At 41.8% G+C, this 21,581-nt stretch overlaps 1 protein-coding gene across 7 annotated transcripts in view; it reads left to right on the top strand.

Annotated features, from left to right (window-relative positions):
• The window catches only part of PPFIBP1 (PPFIA binding protein 1), a 119,585-nt gene that overhangs the window by 84,311 nt on the left and 13,693 nt on the right, over positions 1–21,581 (top strand). Inside the window, exons 8-21 of one of the 7 annotated variants that reach the window (XM_055807250.1) lie at positions 1,322–1,414; positions 3,751–3,865; positions 5,355–5,387; positions 6,723–6,784; positions 7,500–7,575; positions 10,505–10,662; positions 11,580–11,710; positions 13,259–13,312; positions 14,474–14,534; positions 15,648–15,677; positions 16,900–17,071; positions 18,571–18,603; positions 20,875–21,016; positions 21,297–21,425. In XM_055807250.1, the coding sequence (XP_055663225.1) occupies positions 1,322–1,414; positions 3,751–3,865; positions 5,355–5,387; positions 6,723–6,784; positions 7,500–7,575; positions 10,505–10,662; positions 11,580–11,710; positions 13,259–13,312; positions 14,474–14,534; positions 15,648–15,677; positions 16,900–17,071; positions 18,571–18,603; positions 20,875–21,016; positions 21,297–21,425 (1,289 nt within the window). Of the gene's footprint in view, positions 1–1,321; positions 1,415–3,750; positions 3,866–5,354; positions 5,388–6,722; positions 6,785–7,499; positions 7,585–10,504; positions 10,663–11,579; positions 11,711–13,258; positions 13,313–14,473; positions 14,535–15,647; positions 15,678–16,899; positions 17,072–18,570; positions 18,604–20,874; positions 21,017–21,296; positions 21,426–21,581 lie in introns of all 7 variants that reach the window. The other 6 variants (XM_055807249.1, XM_055807253.1, XM_055807251.1 and 3 more) reach the window with 6 other exon arrangements.

Genomic DNA, 21,581 nt, shown 5'->3' on the forward strand with positions numbered 1-21,581 from the left:
AGACGAGACCTAAGTACTGTACGATCTTCTTGGTAGTTTAACAGCCCTTGTGCTGTGGTTCCAGTCTGCTGTGTTTTCTAGGGTGCACGAAGAGCTTATCTCCTCCTTTGAAGCATTTCCTGGTGATACAGTGTTACAGTAGCTGCTGAGAAACTGCTTTTTTTTTTCTTTTTCTTTTTTTTTCTTTTTCTTTTTTTTTTCTTTTTCTTTTTTTTTTTCTTTTCCTTTTTTTTTTTTTTTTCTTTTTTCACACAAACATAACACTGGTCTGGTGTCTATACATCAACTAAAGGTCACAACACAGAAGCTTGCTGGACAACTTTGAATTGCATGAAAGAGACACCTTTCTGATGATGTGTTCCCTTGCTGAGCAGGAAAATCGTTTTCCCAATAAGCTGTGGTTTGTTATCTCTTATATAGAAGGATACTTTGTCCTGGCTGTTCCGCAGGCTTCCTGCAGGTCTGCAGCTGGCCACTTAAGATCCCATTTTGCCATGTTGGCGATGGGGAGGTTTGGAGAAAGAGTGCCTTGCACCTTGGTGGGGCAGTGCAACTCAGAGTTTGTTTCACCACTGCAGGAAGGGAGCTGTAGAGCTGGTGGCACTCAGGGCTGACCTCCAGACCTAGTAGGTCTTTCCAAGAGGATGGCCAGGAGGTCGAGCCATTCTCCTGAATAGCTCAGATGTGACTTGGTGCCGGCTCCAAGTTTCTTCCAAACCAGGTTGAATTTGCAAAGCTCGGATGTAGTGGTGCCATTGATGCTTAAGCACATAGGCCTTTGTGCTTGTGGAAACCAGTGGATGGCTCTGCCATTCAGCCGTCAGGTAGAGAGGGGTTCATCTGAGTGGTGGAAATGTGTATTTACGCTGTAATGGCTTCATCTTCTGAAAAGGCAGGTGACAGCTGGTGAGCCTGAGGTGTGAGGGGAGGGGAGGATGTGGCTGCTGTGTATTGAAGGACAGCTGCCACCGTTTTCCATTACCTGCCCATAGCAGCAGACATCCAAGCAGGTGAGCAGCCAGAGAGGCAGGAGGCCTTTCTTGGCCCTCAACACAGGGGACACAACTTCAATTTATGTCTCCTTTTTCCTCTGCCCTCTTGCATTCAGTGCATTAATGCAGAAACTGAGAAATACAGTCCCTGCATACCTAGGAAGCTCTGAATTGCCTGACTTAGCTATGAATTTGGATGGTGTGTGTTTGTGTATGGAGCGACTTTTATTGCTGCTATGTTTTCATGGTCCTATCAATGGGTAGCAATTATTCTGTTTTGTTTACTGAATTTCTTTGTTGTTTCTGGTCTTGTTTTTTCCCTCACTCAGGATTTGATCCAGGAAATAAATGAATTGCGGTTGAGAGTGGGAGAAATGGACAATGAAAGACTCCAGTATGAGAAAAAACTGAAAACAACCAAAGTAAGTGAAGGCTGAGGGGGAAGAAGCAGAGATGGGTGTAAGTCAGGCTTTAGAAGTTCGCTGCCTTTTCCCCAGTCCTTGCCTGCACCCTGCAAAATCCTGAGCACGCTCAGGCCCAGGAGTTTCATGGTACTCAGCAACACGGGTTATTTCCAAATGTCGAGCTGTGTTTTTCGGATCTGGACATTGTTTTTTATGAAGGATAACTTACCATGCAGCTGGCTGTTAACAGTAAATTTATTACCAGTTTACACCCTTGTTTCACATATGTGTCAAGAAACACCAGTTGCAGTACGTAAGGCATTTGCCATAGGTGAGACCAAAGCTAAGCATTTATTTTTTCCTAAATGTGCTAAAAATCAGCCACTTCTGATGAGAAAGCATTCACCAAAGTAATTCTAGCAGCCTGTTTCTGTAAGTGTCTAACTTCGCTTTGCCATTTAGCCTTGTCTCTTTTCTATCTTTAGTTTTCTCTCACTCCTCTGTCTCTGTTACCAGTCTTTAATGGCCAAACTTTCTAGTATGAAAATCAAGGTGGGTCAGATGCAGTATGAAAAGCAACGGATGGAGCAAAAAAGCCAGATGCTAAAGGTGTAGTAGTTTCTGGGTAACATTGGGTCTGTTTTGAATCCTTCATGTTCCACCATTTTACAGTCTGTCTTGCATCGTGCTGTCATGCTCTGTTCTTCATTAATTGCTGTGTGTTGATATGCAGTGTGCCCTTTCCCATTAGATGTGGAAAGCTCCTTATGCAGATATTCCTTGTAAACAGCTTTTATATTGGATGGGAGAGGGTTTTGGTGTTGTGGGCTTTGCATAGGTTACACATAATGGAATTAAACTTGGATTAAATCATTCCCCTTCCAAGGAAAGATCGCCTCTTCTGTAGGTTACATCCGTTATTCAAACAGAACATTTTCTCACCTTTTTGGAAAAATCTTATTCATAAAAACTAGCTAGAAAATAGTGATCGTTTTATACTGTCCCCTCTACCATATAAGTTTACAGTGTGTTTCTAATTCGGGGAAGAAATATGTATCAACAACCACATGCAGCTCTAGTTGCACAGGGATACAACAGCAGCTTCTCTAGTGACCAAGAGGTGTTCTTGTTTTGGAGAAGCATGAGTCTCACAGAAATCCCATCAAAATTAAAGTTGGAGCACTGGAGGACTGTATTGCCTAACCATTGTTCTGGAAGAAGCTTTGATTTACTGACAATTTTAAGATTGATCTATTTTTTTAATATTGCTTTAGAGCAAACGGGAACCAATTTGAGACATCCTGTAGTCTGGGCCATAGTTTGGGTCACAGACATCACTGTATATTTGCAACAGATCTTTTGAGGGAAGCTCAGGAATATACTTAAGCCACAGTATTCTAGTTTGGTTTATTCCTTTCAGGATTTAAAACTTCAGTTAGAAGCTGTAAATGCCAAAATTGTGAGTCTTGCCTTGTTTTGTTTTGTTTACAAACTGAACAAATTAAATTTTCAGTGTTGGGTACATTTGCACTGAGGGTCCTGTCTTGATGATGCTGTTGCACAAGATATCCTCGGACATCAAAGAAACATGTTACTAAACTGGGTAGGATTTGACTCAGATTTTAAAAAGTTAAGTGCATGGATCTGTGCCAGCCACTTGCTAGTGCAGATGGTTAGATCTAAGTTAAAATTTGCTAGCATTTATCTAATACACCCCAACTCCCCCAAACACCATCTGTCTTATTCCCGTGAATCTCAGCTCTAAGTTTCCTTTCCTAATGCTTGATCAGCAAACCCAAACTGTGGCAGAGGTACCACATTTTCATCTGAACTGCTTTCCAGTATGTGTTTATGTGCTTGATGGTGTTGTGATTATTTTTCTTTCATAGAATCAGTGGTTATTTCTGAAACTGTCCTCAGCCTGGTGTAAGCACGGTTCCATAATTGTCCACCTTTGAACATGCAAAATGCCCTATAAATACCAAAATAAGTGTATGTAAATTTTAACATTCAGCCTCATCACCTGCACTTTCTCTGTCTCTGCAAGGCTAAATAAATAAGAAAACTACTTTTGCTTTACTTAAATTTAGATGTAAAATCTCTTCTCAATTATATATGAGGCCAACATTTTCGGACCGTAGGCTCCCTGGTTTTGTCCCCTTGTGGACTCCACGGTCTGTTGTGATGTTCAGACTCAGTTTGGTGGGTGTACCCTCAGCCAGTATAAATGTCAGGGGGCCCTTGGTCATCTTCACTGGCTGAGGACTTGTCCGCCATGCTTCATAGGAGGGAATTTTGGAAACGTCTCAGATGAGTGTGGAAGCTTTCACTGAGTGATTCTGTGTGTATTACAGGATGAGCTAGCAGCTTTGAAAGACAAACTAGAGCAGAAGGAAGCTGAGGTAAAAAGATTACAAGAAAAATTGGTTTGCAAGCTGAAAGGAGAAGGAATTGAAATACTGGACAGAGGTAAGAAGAAGGGAGGCTCTGTTACCATGTCCTCCGAGGTCACCTCATCCGAGGTCATGTTTGCAATAACAGATAAAAGCCTCAATTTTCATATACTTTCTGCCTTTGTGTTTACTTCTTTGAATATAGTTAGTTGGTGTTCACGATGCAACTGCTGAACCTACTGTCACAGCAAGTTCTTGATCAACTTTAAATTAGCCTAAGTAATCCCTAGTTAGCTCTTTACATGGTTTGCGTAGTGCCTCAAAGGATGCAGTTCATACTGGTAAAGAAATCCTTAAACTAATTTCAACAAGTTCCCCCAAAAGATTATATTGATAAGGAAACTTTCTACGTGGGCTGGGTGTTGCTTGTACACCCGTTACTGGTAAGGAAGGGGAAAAGCTGAACTACAGACCAAAGTATGATGTGTACTGGTAATCTTCAGTGTGGACTCAGCCATAAATAGGTGAAATCGAAGACTGGTTCTGGATTTGTGCACTAGTCAAGTCTAAATCCTAATTAAGCTTTAATTAGCATAGAAATTTTACGTGTCGGATAACTTTTATTTGCTTGCAAAGAAGAAACAAAATCAGTATTTATTTGGGAGAAACTTAATTCGGGAACTTATTTAAAAACAGAAATTTTTCTTTAAGGCCTCAAAAAATTTTTCAACAGATTTACATCCTACTGCAATTTCACTTCTGAATATATCTCACTGATAGTTATTGCTGATTTTAAGATTGTGCTGTTAAAGTATGTTTTCTAGAAAAATAAAGCCACAAGAGATCAGTTAGTCTCCTCCCCTGACCCAAGGAGGAAAATGCTCTGTGTTGATTGTAACATTTTATTTAATAAAATGTTCTGTTTTCAAAACCACTGCATAAGATCACTAAAAGTAGCCACATTGAACTGTGATTCTTTTTCCTTTTTTTTTTTACCATTTAAATGTGAACAATGTCTGACTTTATTGCATTTATGACTGCTTAAATGGGGCTTCTTGGGGGCTGCTGTGTACGTTGAACTCCCATTATGCTGCTTTTCAGCTTTAGTTTTCAGTATAGCTCAGCACGAGATCTTCTGCCGTGATGAACCATGTTTTTTCTGCCTTGGACTAATATTAAATAATGATGTTTGTAGCTAACACAGGTGATCTGCCCCATTAGCTGAATTGTGCTTTCTGAACAAATATGTATACGGTATCACTTAGCTGGCTTTTGCCAGTAAAGTGTTAGCTTGAGAGTACTCTATTGGCATAAGCCTTTTCTGAGACCTTACAAGCTGAAAAATATATTCTTGAGACAGGTAGTTGTGTATAAGAGCAGAGAGACTATTTTGTGCCTTTAGGAACGTTAGCACCACGGGAGTGCAGGTTGAAACGCTGAACTGCTTGCCTCTGCAATGATACATGAGGAATAGTTGACTTCCTTAAGTATCTGTATTGTCTTAAAAGTTATTTAATGTCATAACCTTTATGCTAATTTCAAATCCAATGGATTTTCCTGCACAGATGAAAATTGTAAAAAGAAGCTCAAAGATAAAAGTAAGGTTTCTGGTGTCTTTCCGCAAGCATTTGCATTTCAGAAGTGCTTTCCAGAACAGCTTTCTGCATGTGTTTGCAAAACTGCTTTAACAAACATTGTGAGGTTGTATCATCTATAACCCTTAGTTACACTTACAGTAAAGTGTGAGAATAAGAGTGGATATATCACACTTTAAATCCAAAGTTTTCTGAAGAAAAGCTGATGGGCAAAGAAAGATGTGGTCTCATGGAGACTCAAAAAACAGTTGCCTCTCAATGAAATGCAGTCAACAATCCAGTAAACCAGATTTTCAGTTAGCATAATGGGAGTGAAAATCTTTGGAACTGGATCAGCTGCTCTTTTAGCCCAGTGTGTCTTTCATCTAGAAAGCCAGGCAGCTTGTTTTCTTCTTGCATTTCATTAAGGAGGAAAATGTTCCTCCCACTCTTGTTTGTTTTCCAAGAAATTTTAGGAAGTTAAAACCAAGGTAAAATGCTTGCTTGCCTGTGAATTCGGCCACCTGCCTGTGTCTGTAATGAAATCTAAAGTTCACTTCATTTATGCAAGGAAGATTTTTAGCAAAATTTAATATTATTTCAATTCTTTTTTAATTTCTAGTCCAGAACACCTGCAGTATCTAACCTTGTTAGAACATATATGTTTGCATGTATTTATACTTTGTTGTAAGTAAGGATTATAGATGAAGTGCAGAACACTGTCATCTGTATTAGGGACCTTTTCCAAGTCTGAACTACAGTATATATCCCAGCATGACTGCTCATCACAGCAAATACTTGTATCATTCCATTGTGCTGTCCTCATTTCTGCATCCGTACTGAATTAAGACTAAGCATCACTGCACAGTGCTTTCTTCATCATATCCATTAATCCTATTGCTTTGTATAGTGGGGTTTTGAGATGCCATTTGGGGTGTTTGTTGACTGTTGTACTGAGGATGAGTTTTATTGCACTCCAAATGCCGTATTTTGTATTTTGGACTTTTTGTTTTGCAGTTATTTGAAAGATGCAGATACTGAAAGTCAAGCAGTAATTTTACTCTTGACTTTTCCATTGTCCTAAGACTAGGGAGGGGTGGGTAAGGAAATTTCCTGAATTTCATCGTTTCGTTGATAAAAATGTCAGAAAAAATGTTTTTAAGAAAAAGGGGTTTTTTTTCTATATATTTCCATCTAAAATAGAATTTAAGTGGCTTATGTTTTGAAAGTAAATTTACAAATTAAAAGACAGATATTACCAAGTTGCTTCTAGGTTTTTTGTGTTTGTTTGTTTGGGTTTTTTTATTTCCTTACACTGTCTTATTTAAATTGACTTGGAGAACTGTATTGTGTTTTTAGATATAGAGGTACAGAAAATGAAGAAGGCGGTAGAATCTCTAATGGCAGCAAATGAAGAGAAGGTAGCAAAGTCATTATTTTTTCAGTAGTCATTCATCAGGTTGAGTTAAATCTCTAAGAAAATCTGTATATATGAACTTGTCACAATGCAATTAAAAAATCAAATTTGAAAGAATCAGTGATTCACTATTGTGAGAAGCACTGCGGTACCTTTAAGGAGCTATAACTGAGCATTTATGAGCTCTGTTGTGTATACACAGAGTCCTTACACTGTTGTGTCATTCAGTTTAGTGTGACTGCAATTCACACCATGATCTGAAAATGTAAAGAGCTTCATACAAGTCCCATGAGATATCACAAACTGTGTTTCCAAAAGGGCTTTCTGTAAAATACTCATTGTTTTCATGTATGTTTTTGTGCATTCATATGCATGTGCACTTTGTAGGATGTTTCCTTTTGATCGCCAAAGCCCTAAATCCTTTGATTACTGCTTTCTTTGTACGTGGCAAATTTGTTATACTCTACCTTTGACTTAACAAGGGACCTGAAATTGACTTTCAATACTGGAACAGTTCTGGTGATTAACCAGATGCTAGTTTTTGCTAAATACAAGTTTTGATATTTCAAAGCCTCTCAGAGTTCTGGGTCCGCTCCCATCCAGACTTCCCATTTCTTTTAGTCTCATAACCGATTAAACTGAAGATTATCTAGTCTTTGTAGTTCTTATTCTTGATTCACTGAAGGAAGAAGCGCAGTCACAACTTTGCTTTGTTTTAGGATCGGAAGATAGAAGAGCTTCGGCAATCTCTGAATAGGTACAAGAAAGTTCAAGACATGGTGATACTGGCTCAAGGTAAAAAAGGTATTGTACAATCAAAAAAACCCAACCCTACTTGCATTGAAACTCTAGGTGCATTGTGGTAGTGTTATATCAACTCAGACTTAATATGGAATCACCTCTTGGGTAGAGTAAAAGCCAGTTCTTCTAACTGGTGTGAACTGGTAAATTGCCTTTTTTGTCCAGGCAGCTGCATGTTTGGGTGCTATCCCATTTATCATCTGGTAGTGGTAACTATTATTGTCACATTGTTTATTTCCCCCTTGTAAAATTATTTTGGGTATGATAAGCTCTCAGGCTCTTTCCACAGCCTTCTGAAATGCCTTTCAGGGCTGGCAACTACATTAACTGCTAAAAATTGCTGTTCCCTTCTCCTGCGTGTATTCCTGGGGAGGGCTTGGTAGCTGAGCAGAGCAGTGCCTGAGCAAGCACGTTCCTGCAAGCCAAACCAGCACCGCCCCGGCAGCTGCACACGCTGTAAGAGCAATGCCTGAGAGCTGCAAAAGTGTCTGTAGCAAAGTGGGTGTGCTGCCAGGACTGTGTTGTGATGACACGCCACATCTTTGGCATATAATGAAGCCTTCGCAAATACCACATGCAGCAGCTATGGAAGAGTTCTTCTTCCTTAACACAGTAGGGGGGCAGGCTTGCTTTTGCTACCAGTCTTTTGTCACACACACCCCCCCCCAAAAAAAAAAAAAGCCTTCTCTGCCACCAGATAATGAGCTTAACTGTGTGCCTGAAATGGTAGCTATAATATATACTGTAACATATAACGGTCCATTCCATGTGTTCCAAGGCTGGTGAAAGTTTCCAGATCCAGGAGCTTCTGACCCCCAAAGATGATAAATGTTGAGGTGGTCATCAGTTTGATGTGATTGTATTGAATACCCTGTCTCTCTCCTTCCTCCCTTAAAAGAAAATCAAAAGAAACGCACATAGAACATAACACTGAAATGGTTCTGGGGTTTCAGATGAAAACACTCAGGTGTTAGAAAATGAGCACCTCCCTTTACAGCAGTAACCCTGGCCTGGTGGGATGTTTCCCTGCATCATCCTGTTCTTTCATCACTCAAGTTGCATTTTATAGGTCATTGTCCTCTGAAAGACCTGTCCCCAAAGTTTTTAACACATTAGCATTGTGATAATCTATGTGCCTATAATATGTGCAACTTAATAGTCTGCACGACAGCGTTGTATTACCACCTTATGGAAACCTCCCTTGTCATGGAGTCCTCTGAAGGCCAGAGAAGGCCAACCCGCCTTTCCCGAGGCCTTGAACTGACCCTGGTCCATTGCCTGAGCTGTTATTAGGACAGACAAGGGCTTGTGGCTTGTGTATGCCATCCAAATGTTGGAGGTGAATGACCTTCCTAGGAGAGGGATGTAGGAGCCCCCAGAGATGCTTTCAAAGAGTGAATGAAGATCGTCAATAGCCAGAAATGAGTGAGGAGGCAAAATACGGATTTTTGTGGTGGGTGGATTTATGTTTGGGCTCTTGGGTCTGCTGTCATGAGCCAGGGCAGGAAAAGTGGAGGGCAGAGCCCCATCTGGACATGCTGCTGAGACTCGAGCTAAGACCCAGGGAAAAGAGAGGCTCCTGGTGCCCTTCTTTGCTTCTGCCTGGGTTTTAAGAGGCCGTGACTGCAGCAAGGAGATCCAGACCTTTGCTCCTGAGGGGGCCAGCTGATCTGCAGGGCTCCATGAAAGCCCTCAACCGTGGTCTCCAGCTGTCTGTCCTGCACCCCCACAGCCACTGCAGACCCGAGGCAGGCGCAGCGGTGGGTTCTGGAAGCAGCTTCTCTTTAGTCCGGTGCCATGGATGTAAGCCAGGATAGGAGCTGGCACGCACCAGAGCGTGCTGGGCTGAAAACTCTGTGTGCTTTGGATCTTGGTATGTAGGGTCTTTTCCTTCCTTGAAACTGTGCATTAAGGACACAGCTGCATGTTTTCAATCTGCAAGGCTGGCAAAGCACGTTATCCATGAAGGAAGAGGAAGGGTGTTGATGGGGGCTGAGACACCATGCAATATTTCTTGAATAGGTATTGCTCTTCCATGTAGTGCTGTGCCTTCAAAGACGGGATGTTAAAACAGACCTCAGGTCTCTGGGAGCTGTGCTTTGTGGTCAGTTCATGGAGCATAGACAGAGATTTCAGGGAATGAAAAACGGGCAAGAGAGGTTTTTGCTGTGAACAGACTTTGGCTTGTATTTGCATCATGTCTTTGGCAATGAGTGCTAGGTTTCTGCTCACTTTGTAGAAAGTATGAGTTGCCTTTAATTTTTTCTTGTCAGTGTCAGTACTCAGGTACCCATGACAAGTGTGGATATCCAAGCCTTTTGGTAGTACTGAGGCAGCTCAGAAGCGAGTTATTTGTGGGGAGCAGAGGATGCCAGGTGCTGGTGTGGGCTGTGGCATTACCTAAATGAAACACAATTTGTGACAGTCTGCAAATACTTAAAAGCTGGTGTTAGACTCTTGTGCAATGGGCTGCATTTTGCCTATGGGTAGTTTGAAGATATCATAAAGGTATCTTAAGTCTCAGCAGACATGACCCCCTGGTCTTTCCCTAGTGAATAAAGGAAGAGAAGCATTTAGTATGAAATTCCAGAACACAGGACAGGAAATAACTACTCCAGTTTATTCAGCTTGTTGAAACTGATCCCACTAAGCACCCTGAGGGCATTTGCTGGGCTTTTTGCTGCCAGATGTATGTTCTCCCTCTGCTCAAACCCTGCCATGTTGTGGGGGTTGAATTCAGAAGCGACATTTGGCAATGACTCCCCTTCTTCTATTGTAGTCTGTCATAAAAAAAATTTAAAAAATCCTAGCCTATTCCCTTTTCGGCTCATAAATGAGCATGCTGGCTGTGCCTTGCATGGGAGCAGGGGACATCATGTATCCAGAAGTAAAGCCAACAAGTTTCCATCTTCTGTCCCTCCAGGCAAGGAAAGTGACAGTGAAGACTTCTTGAATTCAGGGTCTGTTTCCACGGTTTTATTGGACACACCAAGCCTGACTGACCCAGAGAAAAGCCCGTCCCCAACCCCAGTAACAGCATCTCCAATCCACGATGAGTTTAATGTGAATATTCATGAAGAGGTATCTTTTCTTCTTCCTTATTTAATGCCATCACTCCTTGTAAACATTGCATGTGCTGAATTCATATTGCAAGATGCCAAAACTCAATTTTCTGAAAAGATTTTTCTGCGTTGCACAGTTTTTAGTGATGTCCTGTATCCTTTTGGAGAATGTAGTTTTCTTGTGAAAGCTGCTGAGGAATTTCATTTGAGTTCAGTTAAATTTATTTTTCTTAATCATCAACCAGGATCAGGAGGCAGCAAATAGCTGTATTTGTCATGAGAATGGGTCTAAACTACTTTTCCTATGAAACATAGAAATGACTTTTCATATCAACGCTGTTTTAGGAGCTGCATTTAATTTGTCAGGAACTTGAAGTAAATGTGTTGGGACTTAGTTAATACATCCTGTCATATTTGAAAGGATGCAGTCATCATTACATCCATTCAGTTAAATGATAGGTAGGTTGTGGTCTAGTCTCTGATTTTTGCAATCACATTTTCCAGTAATAAAACTATAGAACTCTTCTCTTAAAGCTCTGAGTCAGAGCGGGAACTTGACTTACTTAACTAAACAGCATGAACAGACTATGAAGAAAAACTAAATTAAATCCAATGTTTAGCAGCTTTTTGGTATTCCCTGACTGGCTGAGGACAGGAGTAAACCTGAAAAGTGAACTACCCTTCATGGGACCTGTGGTAGAGATAGCAGGCAGCTTTGAAAGACTTGAGAGGTTTTTGTCTATGCTGTAGCTTATTTGTGCAATGATTCATGTTTTATCTTCAGTGTCATCTTTCAAGTAGTAAATCATTGTATTACAATAGAAAGAAATCTTAAATTTCAGATCCTTCTTTTCAGAATTTATGTTACTCTTTTCACCTATGACTGCTTAATTTCAGCTCAAAACAGTGTTAACATGTATTCTTCGTTCTTTTTAGAATTCCTTACAGATCCATACCAGTATTTTACAGATTTCGATCCCATCTTTCTCATCAACATCCAAGAGCTCAGAAACTGTTGCAGAGAAAGTGAAAACACAGCCTAAGTTAGATCCTGCAAGTGAAATGAGGTATTATTGTTTCCATGTATTTTTCAATTTTAATTCCAGTGTTCTGTGACGTTTAATGAGAGTAATAGTCTGTCAGTTACTGTATTGTCAAGTCATTAAGTCAGTTAAACAAGGCTAGTATTCAGCTGACTAGCTATAGCAAACGAAGCTTATGTTTGTGAAGTGCATTGATTAAATCTTTTTCATTAAGTATTAGTTTGGTTGCTGTTGCTCGTAGCAGCGCTCATACTCTATACCAGCTGCTTCACAAGAAATGAACAGAAGGAGAGAAAAACTGATCTAATGTAGCAAAGGACACAGAATCATTTTTATCTAGGTTTACATCATCTAGGTCTGACTGAGATAGTGTTGGCTGTGCTAGCACAAATGCATTCCTGGTGATTTGCATTCAGACATTTTCCACAGTTGGTAAAGATTGCTGTAAGGCACTGCCAAAACTGCAACAAAAGGGCTCTCCAGCTCTAAACTTGAGCTGTTCATGGAGCCCCAGAAGGAAACCCAAGCAGCATTTCAAAAGATCAGAGAAAGAGATCTCCTTGCTGCCGTCCTTTGGTGTGATGAACTGCAAAGACATTTGTTCATTCACTTTTATGAGAGCCCTGCCTGAGATTTTGAAAGCCAGATGAGATGTGCAGGCACAATGCCCCAGGGAAGCCAGGGTGGGGATGTGTGGCTGCACCCTGGGGCTGTGGCTGAGCTGTGGCACCCAGGGACGCCCATGCTTGAACCCCGTGGCAGCCTCCTGGGTGACAAGTGTCCGTCAGCTTCCTCCAGCATTTCTAAGCCTGCCACCCTTCTTCCCTGAGTGAGGAAACCTGGCCCCTGCAGATCTGGACTGGCACTGCAGAGTACTGAAAAGTGCACCACACTTGCAGCTAGACAAAGGCTGTGCTGCGGGTTTTTTTCTGGGTCCAAATCCCTGGCTTTATCTAAATGGTTATCAAATGCTAAGAATTCAAAGGCAAGGAAATCTTGTTGGCTTAAAACTGTCATCGATCTTGATGCTGAAAATCTGTGCAAGCACAAATTGATGTGTGATTTTTCCAGTTCCAGTCAAAGAAAGCATCTTATCCTGATCACCAGCTTTGCTTTCTTTCTGCTGTGCTGTGCCTCCTGCAGCTTTAACCATCACCAGCAGGGATTTCTTCTGTGTCCTGTCATGGAAAAAAACAGTCAAAACACTAACCTGCAGCAAAATGTCATGCACTGTGGTGACTGACCGAGAGCCAGTGACCTCCACCACTTGGTGCTGCAGCAGGCCCTGCCCATGCTGTAACCTCTGCTTTTATATAAGGTGAATAGTGCAGTATTGTCATCAACTTGCAATGTCAGTTGCCTTTCCTGGGGCTCTTGAGCTCACCTTTGTCCTTAATCTTTCACAAGACTTGGCACCATAGAGGGGAAAATTTGCCATGTGTTAGTACCGTAACAGCTGAAGTGAAAACAGGATTAAAGCAGGCTGAGACTCTAGGTTTTCTGTATCAGCAAGATATGTGGATGGGATCCGCAAATGTCTGTCTTTTTTCCTATCTTTTTTTGGTTTTACAGTGAAGGAAGATCAGTGGGTTCCTCCCCAGAAACTCAGCTGTGTGATAGTCCAGTGTAAGTATCATAATAAAAAATGTTTAGGAAACATATTTATATGTGATTCTCAACTTGAAGTCTCCCCCAACACATATTTTACATACACGTGTAAATAATGTCCACTAATTCTAGACAAGATGATATTCAGTGGCGGTAGTTTTCTGCTGATGTCCTATATGTTTTTGCAGTCGTTATTTTCCAATGCTTTATCTGTGCACATATGCAGTTAATTTTTTTTAAGTTGTGAAGCATCTCTGATTTGGTTGTAGACCATCAATATACTTCAAAGTGTACAGTTTTCTGTAGTACATGTACATGTGATTTGCTTTTTGCTTTTGATAGTGGCAGAAAGCTGACTCCAATGAGAAAACAGTTTTAATTTCTTAATTATAGCCATTTTGCCTAGGGAAATCAGTGGGACTGTTTATGAACTCAAAGCTGAGTCAAAGCTATTTGTTAGCAAGGAGCCTAAGTCAACAGGTTTTGTCTGGTACACAAAGTGAGGCTCAGCAGCTATTTTTATTTCAAGTGACTTAGTGCCATGAGAATTCCCAAAGCCAAATTCTGCTCCCCTTATGTTGGTATAAAGATAGGTAACTTTGTAAAATTCAGTTAAGTTACTCTTAATTTGTACTTGGTTGCAGGAGAAATTGTAATGGTAACTTTCTTTTAACCAGACTTAAGTATTCTAGATTGTAAATCCCACCATAAGTTGGGAGATACCTGATCTGAAATGGAAAATGGAACTGCGGATAAAATGCTAAAGCGCACATGCTTGACTTAATATGCTTGGCTTCTTTAAGGATTAAATTAGTCAGAAGCCTGTTGCTAAAAATACTGTTTTTCATAGCTTTGTTTATATCACTTCCTTTGCCTGTGTAACTTTTGCTTGTGCTTCTGAAAATACAACATTAAATAAGAAGCCAGAAATGCCCAAAGGTAGACATCATGTCACTGAAGCATTAGCAGCAGTAATTACAATGTAGAGGTTCTTACAGTATCTCGTGAAATTGCGTGGGCTTTTATTAGTGCATTGATTGCCTTAATTCAAAATGTCTTTGTTTTTAGTATATCTCATCACGTATTATAATGCTTTCTTTAAAGATGTTCCTGAGAATATGTTTATCTTGGCAAATTCAATTCCAGTAACTTGGCTTGGCTTTTATGTTATTGTTTCAGAACTTCTTCACTGCAGAAGTCCAGCAGTCTGAGCAGTTTGAGAAAAGAGACATCTGAAGCGGTTGGTTTGGTCTCGTTATGTTCTCCCATCCTCTTAGAAACAGGGGTGATGTCTCTGTTGTGGTAGTGACCCCGTGGATGCCCTGTTGCTGCCTTCTGAGAAATTCTGAGTCAGCATAGGGCTCCTCATGTCATGTGTTAGCAATGGTCACATATGTGTGACATTGTCCAGATTTTATTAAAGGTGAAAATCTTCTGTCTCTGAAAACACAGAAAACACAGGTGCTTTTTTTTTTTTCTTCCATGAGGCATTTCCTTGAGACTGTCTTGCTGTGTTTTTCCTCAAATAATGAGTTTTTGGGGTTGTGGGTTTGGGTTTTTTTTCATTTATATGCTATTCTGATTTAAGAGAAGAAGAAAGTAATTCCCACTACCACTTCCTACCTGTGTTTAAGGCGAAGAATTTTGGAAGACCATGTAATTAATGCATTATAAAATACAGTGTGGGATGACTGTATGTTTTAGGAGCTCAGGAACAAAACACTGAGCCTTTGTATGTCTGGTGATAGCTTCAGTTTAGGTCTCTTTTGAAGTGACCAAAAGCAGCTAGCCTCTAACGATGTCATCAAATCAGGGTAATTCCTGTACTCTCTTTTGACAGCCTAAATTAAAAGCTCCTGAGTTCCCTGACCCAAACCGCTGAGCTGTGCCTCACAGCTCAGGTGGAATGTTGATTTAAAATGTAACCAGAACTTGATGATGAGAGCTAGAGTTCATGGGTTAGGGGGTTGTTTTTTGGACGTCAAGGTATGGAGGTTGTGGATGTTTTATCTACATGGCTTCTACCCTGTCTGATTCCTGCTTTGGGTCCCCTCAGCCAGCTGTGCCCATTAGTGCTTTAACAGATGGCATGTCGCTAATTATGTACACAGCTAATCCTTTACAAAGTAAACCGAAGCAACCATATTTTCTTGCCAGCTCACTGACCTCAAAGGAAGCAAGAATTAACCTGTGTGAAATACAGCTCTGGAGAGATTTATCTGGGGGGGACAAAAAATAGGTGGGGAAGGGTATTCCAGTCAGAATTTAACTCTGAGTAACCGTAATGAATTCAGTAATGATTTGGCTGTAAATCATGGCTTTTTAAATGTCTTTCTTAATCTTTCCCAAACAGGACAGAGAGTCTGCACAGAAGCCAACAGAGGTAACGTGTGTGTGCGTGCTCATGCGTGTACACAGAGAAACACAGACTGCGAGCGGGTGTTGAAAAGCTCAGTTGCGTGAAATTGCAGCATGCAGTTCCAGAGGAGGAATAGCAGACCTGCAGACAAGAGAGCGAGGACTAATATGATGGTTGTCATCATCACTTCAGTGTCAGGCTTAGAGTGTCAGGCTTAGAGTGTCTCACACGTTCTTGTCTTCCCAAACATGGATTATCTTTCAGTCTGGTTGAGCATAAGGTTGCCGTCTAAGCTAGCGTTTCCCCCGTGTGTTCTACCACTAGGTAATTAACAAAGCTAACCATTAAGTATTTTACTGAATCTGTAATTACCTTTGATTAGTGTCTCTTTAAAAGCCTTTGGCTTTCCAGATTGTTTTCTGTGAGTAGAGACTCTGTTGCTAAAAAGACTCATTGCAGAACAGTTACCCTGCAGTACCGTATGGCTGTAGTTTGCATGCAACAATTATTGCCTATAGGAAGACCTGAGCAGAGGTGATGTACATCAGATACCACCTGTAGGGTGAATGCTGTATCGATTCAGCAAAAGCCAAAGGGTCGTATTTGGATCGTAATTGGGTTTATTCCCTCCTTCTTTTAAAGAGACAGTGAAACAACTGGCAAGGTTAAAACTACTGCTTTAGCTTGGTTAACTGGTGTGTAGGATGGCTGTCCTGGCATTTATACTCCTTGCTTGATACCTATTTTCCTCTCAGCTTTGGCAATGGACATAGTCATTTAATCCATTAATTCTGAAGCTGCAGAGCAGTGATAGACAAAAAGAGCTGTCTGACACTTGGCAGACAATGGGTATACTGTGGGGGTCTCGTCTCTCTCTTTGCTTCCCACTGCCCCTACAGCTGCTGTTGGGGGAGACGGAAACCCTGGAAAGCTAGAAAAGTTCATAGCCTTCCAGGACTGTATTTTTACCTTTTCCATACCTGTAAGCCATCCTTACAGAAGCTGAGAAACATCTTAAAGAAGACAGGTTACTCTTAGAAGGTAGTGATGGTAATCCTGGGTCGTGAACGTACTTGAATGAGAGTCTTGTTTATGTTTTCCTTTACGGCTTTTGCATTCTGTTTTCTTGTAGTAACAAATGAGAGGGACTCTACAGATTAGCTGTCAGCAGTCACTTTGCAGTCTCTCTCAAAAGGCCTTTTGCAATTCCCTGATATTGAATCTTTTATTTACCTAACTTGAGCAGGTTAAACCTCCTGTGGAAGGTAAGAATTTTGCAACTCTCCCTCCAAAGTCCCCTTCTCATGGTGGCACAGGCGACGAGGACAGTTTTGGTACCCGTAAAGCCAGATCTTCATTTGGACGAGGCTTTTTCAAGATTAAGAATAACAAGAGGACTGCGAGTGCCCCCAATCTGGGTAGGTATCATGCACCTGCATGCAGATTTTGTGTATTTTGAAGGGTCTTAACAACAGTTGTAACTGTCTTAAGAAGCAGGAAGGCCAGCCTTAGCCTCACTGTGACTTGGTGGCACTTTTCTCAGTGGAATGTTTGGAAAATACCAAACAGCAACAACAACAAAAAAAAAAAACCAGAAAAGAAACTCTCACTGATGTAATGAAGCATTTGATCTTTTTCAGCCTATGCTGTGATATCTCCCCTGGGACCTTGTAGTGTGTTGCTGCTGTTTTGAAATGCTAGCTGTCTGGCAGTACTTCACACATGGGATTTGTGGGGTGTTTTTTCCCTGGGCTCCATCCTCAGTTTATCTTTCATAAGATTTTGAGATGTACAGAAATGATGCAGCAGTTCTTAGTCTCCCTCTTTTATTTTATGTGTATTGAAGCAGCTCTGCAAAGAGATGGTGACAACAGGAACAGGATTGACAAGTTATTTAAGCTCATGTTAATTTTTGGACCTGTAATGGAGAGTGGATTGTTTTGGAATTGTCATTTGATGACATTTGCACGTGACAAAGAAATAAATAAAATGTTCTGCTTAATGCAGAAGTCGCTGTTGCCACCAACTGAAATCCTACTTGCATTCACTGCTGTGCTATAGCAGTCTTTCCACTGTTCCAGTTCAAGCGTCAAGTGAGTCTTGTGCATCAGTTCTGCTGACATTCATCTAAAGTTCTTGGCTTTCTCTTGCATGAGATTTAGGAATTTATCTCTTATCTTCAGAAGACTGAAGGTGGATAGCTTCTGCTTTGTTGAGCAGAAGAGTCTCCTGTTCTTACTCAAAGACAATTTTAGACTTTTGTTCAAAAGAAATAACATACCTATACATTTATTATACCTTCCCCACATTTGCCTGTGACATATAGCATGGGAACTTGCTAGCTTACTTGGAGTAGATGTACAGTCTATTCTGAGGGTTAGAGTCTGCTTTTGTTTATTTCATGTGTGTTTTTGTGTAATCACTTGTTTCACCCTGAAATTAATTTGTCTAACAAAGTGGAGTACTTGTGGCTGTCGTAAAGGATTGGAAGATGGACCGTCTAGATCAGAGTCCTGTGAATTTGAGTTCTTTATGTTATCCAGATTGCAGTGCTTCCATCTGTAAAGCTGGTGTCCTGGTACTTGCCATCTCACGGGAGCCCGTGCGAGTCACCTGCCCGATGTGTTGTGGAGCAAGTGACCTCCCTGCACCGAAGTGACTGCGGTGCTGTTTTACCCTCTCCACCATAGCACTCTACTGCATTTCTTTTTTTGTGAGAGGGGGATTAACAGTGAATTGGTAATCCTAATCTCTGTGTGAACTCAGCATTGTGTGTGGCGCATGTGTCTCATGTACCTCCCTCCCTTTGTCATGTATTTTGCTGATGTAAGTTTTGAACTGTGTTTTACCTTGTCCCTCTGCGTGTTCTCTCCCGTTGTGCTGCGTGTGGTTATGTGCGTTTTTTGGATATCTGAAGATCGCAGTCGAAGTGCAAGCGCACCTACTTTAGGTATAGTAATCCTGCATGTCTGCCTGTACCAGCGCTGTGTTGTGACTGCTGCTAACAGCTGGTTATGGCCACACACTTTCCAAACAAGAACTAGACACCAGAGCTATGCATCAAAACTTTTGTCCATTGCTAAAAGGAGTTTTCATGTAACACCTGCCCTCTGCTAAGTCAGCTGTGCCATTTCTCAGTAACTGCTACTAATGAGAGAGATTGCGGGTTAATTTGCAGAGACCTTTGCCGTAACTTTGAGCACAAAGTTACCCACAGACGGAGGCAGCAGGTGAGAATTGATGATGTTTAAATACGGGAGGCACCTTTGTGTTGTCACCTGTCTTGGAGCCCCTGGAAGAGCTTAAAGGGTGGCAAAGCAGGGAACGAGGTGTATTTCACAGGTGTTTACTCAGGAGAGTTCTGAGAGGAAGGGTACATAATTCCTTTTCTAAGACGTGATTATATTTGTTATATAATAAACAAATGAGAAATAATTGAGCCAGATGGGGATGGAGCCATGCACACAGTAAAAACCAGTCTTGTGATGTGGGGGTTCCCTGGGCGGGTTCTGGCAAAGGTGGGTAAGACCTGTGGGGTCTTAGCAAGCAGAGCTCTGTCAGTCAGTCCGGGTGGTTGTACAGCCACCCGATGTGCCCCTCGCTGATGAAGAGACCAAGTGCTTCGGGCCCTCTCGGTTTCCCATATGGCCCCTTAGATTGTGTCAGTGCATGAAAGGGAGCAAGGTAGAAGAGCAAACGTTGCAATACCCGCAAATCTCTGCTACTAATGCATCTACCCTTGACCTGGTAGTCTCTCTCTAGAATGCCATTTAAATGTGTTTTTTCTAAGCTAGCACCTTTTCTTATACAAGTAAAGCAAAACCCACAAATGTCAAAGCCTGGTTCGACGCTGGTGCTGTCTGCCACTGGCAGGATCCCCATATTCCATAGCAGGCAAATGAAAGTGCCTGGAAATAATCTTTTATGCGACCTTGTTGCTCCACTGCAAGGTCTAACATCTAAAGCATTGGTGGAAAATGGAACATGTCCAAATGTATTCTGGCTGAATTGTCTAAAGTTTGCCTAGCAGAAAGGTTCACTGGTGAAGCCTGCGGTTTGTTGCTGTTTGTGGCACGTTATGGCCACCTCAGCATTAACTCTGGCTTGAGACCACGTGTCCCGGCAATATATGCTCTACCTTGATTCACATAACTTGCGTGCTTTTCTCCTGGAAGTCTGAGAGTCCATTTCAAATATAAATTATGGTTGTCTAATTACACAGCCATGTTAAAAGATGGTAAAAGTGGTTACAGGCCTGACTGTCAGCCTGCTGCAGGCTGCCTTGCCACAGCTGCTTCTTCTGAACAGGCTTGTGCTATCACTGTTCCCCAGCGAGTAGGTGGCATAAACTCCACATGGTAGTTTTATTCAGCTGTCTGGCACTTGCCTGCACATCTCTGCTAACGTAGCCTAGTAGAAACTGCAATTTCTTTAGTTTTCTTTTTAATTGATCTTAAAAAGAGTTTTCTTCTTTCTTAGTTTAGCTTTTGTGACAACTTCCCTTTTGGGGACAGGAGCCCTCAGATTTGTTGTCATAGAAAAGAACAGCTGCAGATCAAAGATTTAATGCTTTTAAAGTGGGTAGTAATGTGTTTGGTCTCTAATCAGAGGTGCTTTGTGGATCACTCAGAAGATCTAGTTTAGACAGAGCCTAAACTCTGTGGTGTTTCTCTGCAGAGAAACAAAATATTCCACAATTTGTAGGAGTGAGGGGAAAAGGATCCTCCTGCTCCTGGGACGAGAATTTGTTGCTGGAACTTCCTGGGTGGGGAGCTTAGGGAGTAGTGCAGGTTATTATTAGGACAGATGCCTGCAGGAAAACTGGTTTTCTGTGCTTTGGGGACTCGTAGTTTGGTTCCCTGCCACAGCGCTGAATTGTTTCTGGGCATCCACATGCCTCAGCTCTGTCTGTGAAAGGACTGTAGGAGCATTCCCCAGGGAAGAGTAAACCTGAGGTTTAATTCAGTGATTGATTCACAAGGTGGTTTTTGCCCATCTTGGATGCAAGGCACTTAACTGCTGCAGAGCACTGCCTTGGAGTATTCCCAGTCAGGTCCATGAAGGAGGAACATGTTTCTCCTGGATTTTCCCATCCCTGTTTGCCCCATTTTCTTACCGTGGTGGCTCTCTATAATTCTAGCAAGAGTTATTCCCAAGTTCAGGAGTGTGTCTGTGCAGTCGTGTGTAAGTGGGTCTTGATGGGGCTTTTGTTTTGCAATAGCTGAAACAGAGAAGGGATCTGCAGATCACCTGGATCTGGCTGGCTTGCCCCCTCGCCCAAAAGAAACTGATAGTCTACAGATGACACCACCTTCTCCGGATTCCAAGAAGAAGGCCAGGGGGATCAAGAAGTTATTTGGAAAGTAAGTAAAAGATGAGAAATGACCATTCTCCAGAGCTGGGGCTTGCACAGGGGTTTGCTGGGAATACATCTTCCCTTTTTCCCCCTCCAACCTGTGGCTCCATGGTTTACTGTCTCATGAGCAGGAGCCAGTGTGCCATTTGAGAGCGAACAGCAGGTCAGTAGCAGGTAGAAGAACAGCTACAAACCCTGTTAGGAGATCTTGCTTGTATCGGTTGCAGTGACAGCAGCGTGCCTTTTCTTCAGCCAGAAAATGAATATGCTTTCTTCCTTTAAACTAGACTTAAAAGAAGTCAGTCTACCACCTTCAATCCAGATGACATGTCAGAGACGGAGTTCAAAAGAGGAGGGACGAGAGCAACGGCGGGGCCACGACTGGGCTGGTCTCGAGACCTGGGGCAGTCTCACAAGTAAGACGAGTGGTGCCACGTGTGCTGGTGCTTGCCTTCCCAACAGCTCTGGTCAAGCATAGGGTCCAAAGGATAAGTGCAGTGCCAAGATGAAATGCCCCCTCTCCTGGCAAGTGGAAACAGGTGGCTCCCAGGCCATTCGCTCCTGTGAGAGAT

Source organism: Falco peregrinus, chromosome 6 (assembly GCF_023634155.1).
Source record: "Falco peregrinus isolate bFalPer1 chromosome 6, bFalPer1.pri, whole genome shotgun sequence".
In the NCBI taxonomy this organism is placed as follows: Eukaryota; Metazoa; Chordata; class Aves; order Falconiformes; family Falconidae; genus Falco; species Falco peregrinus.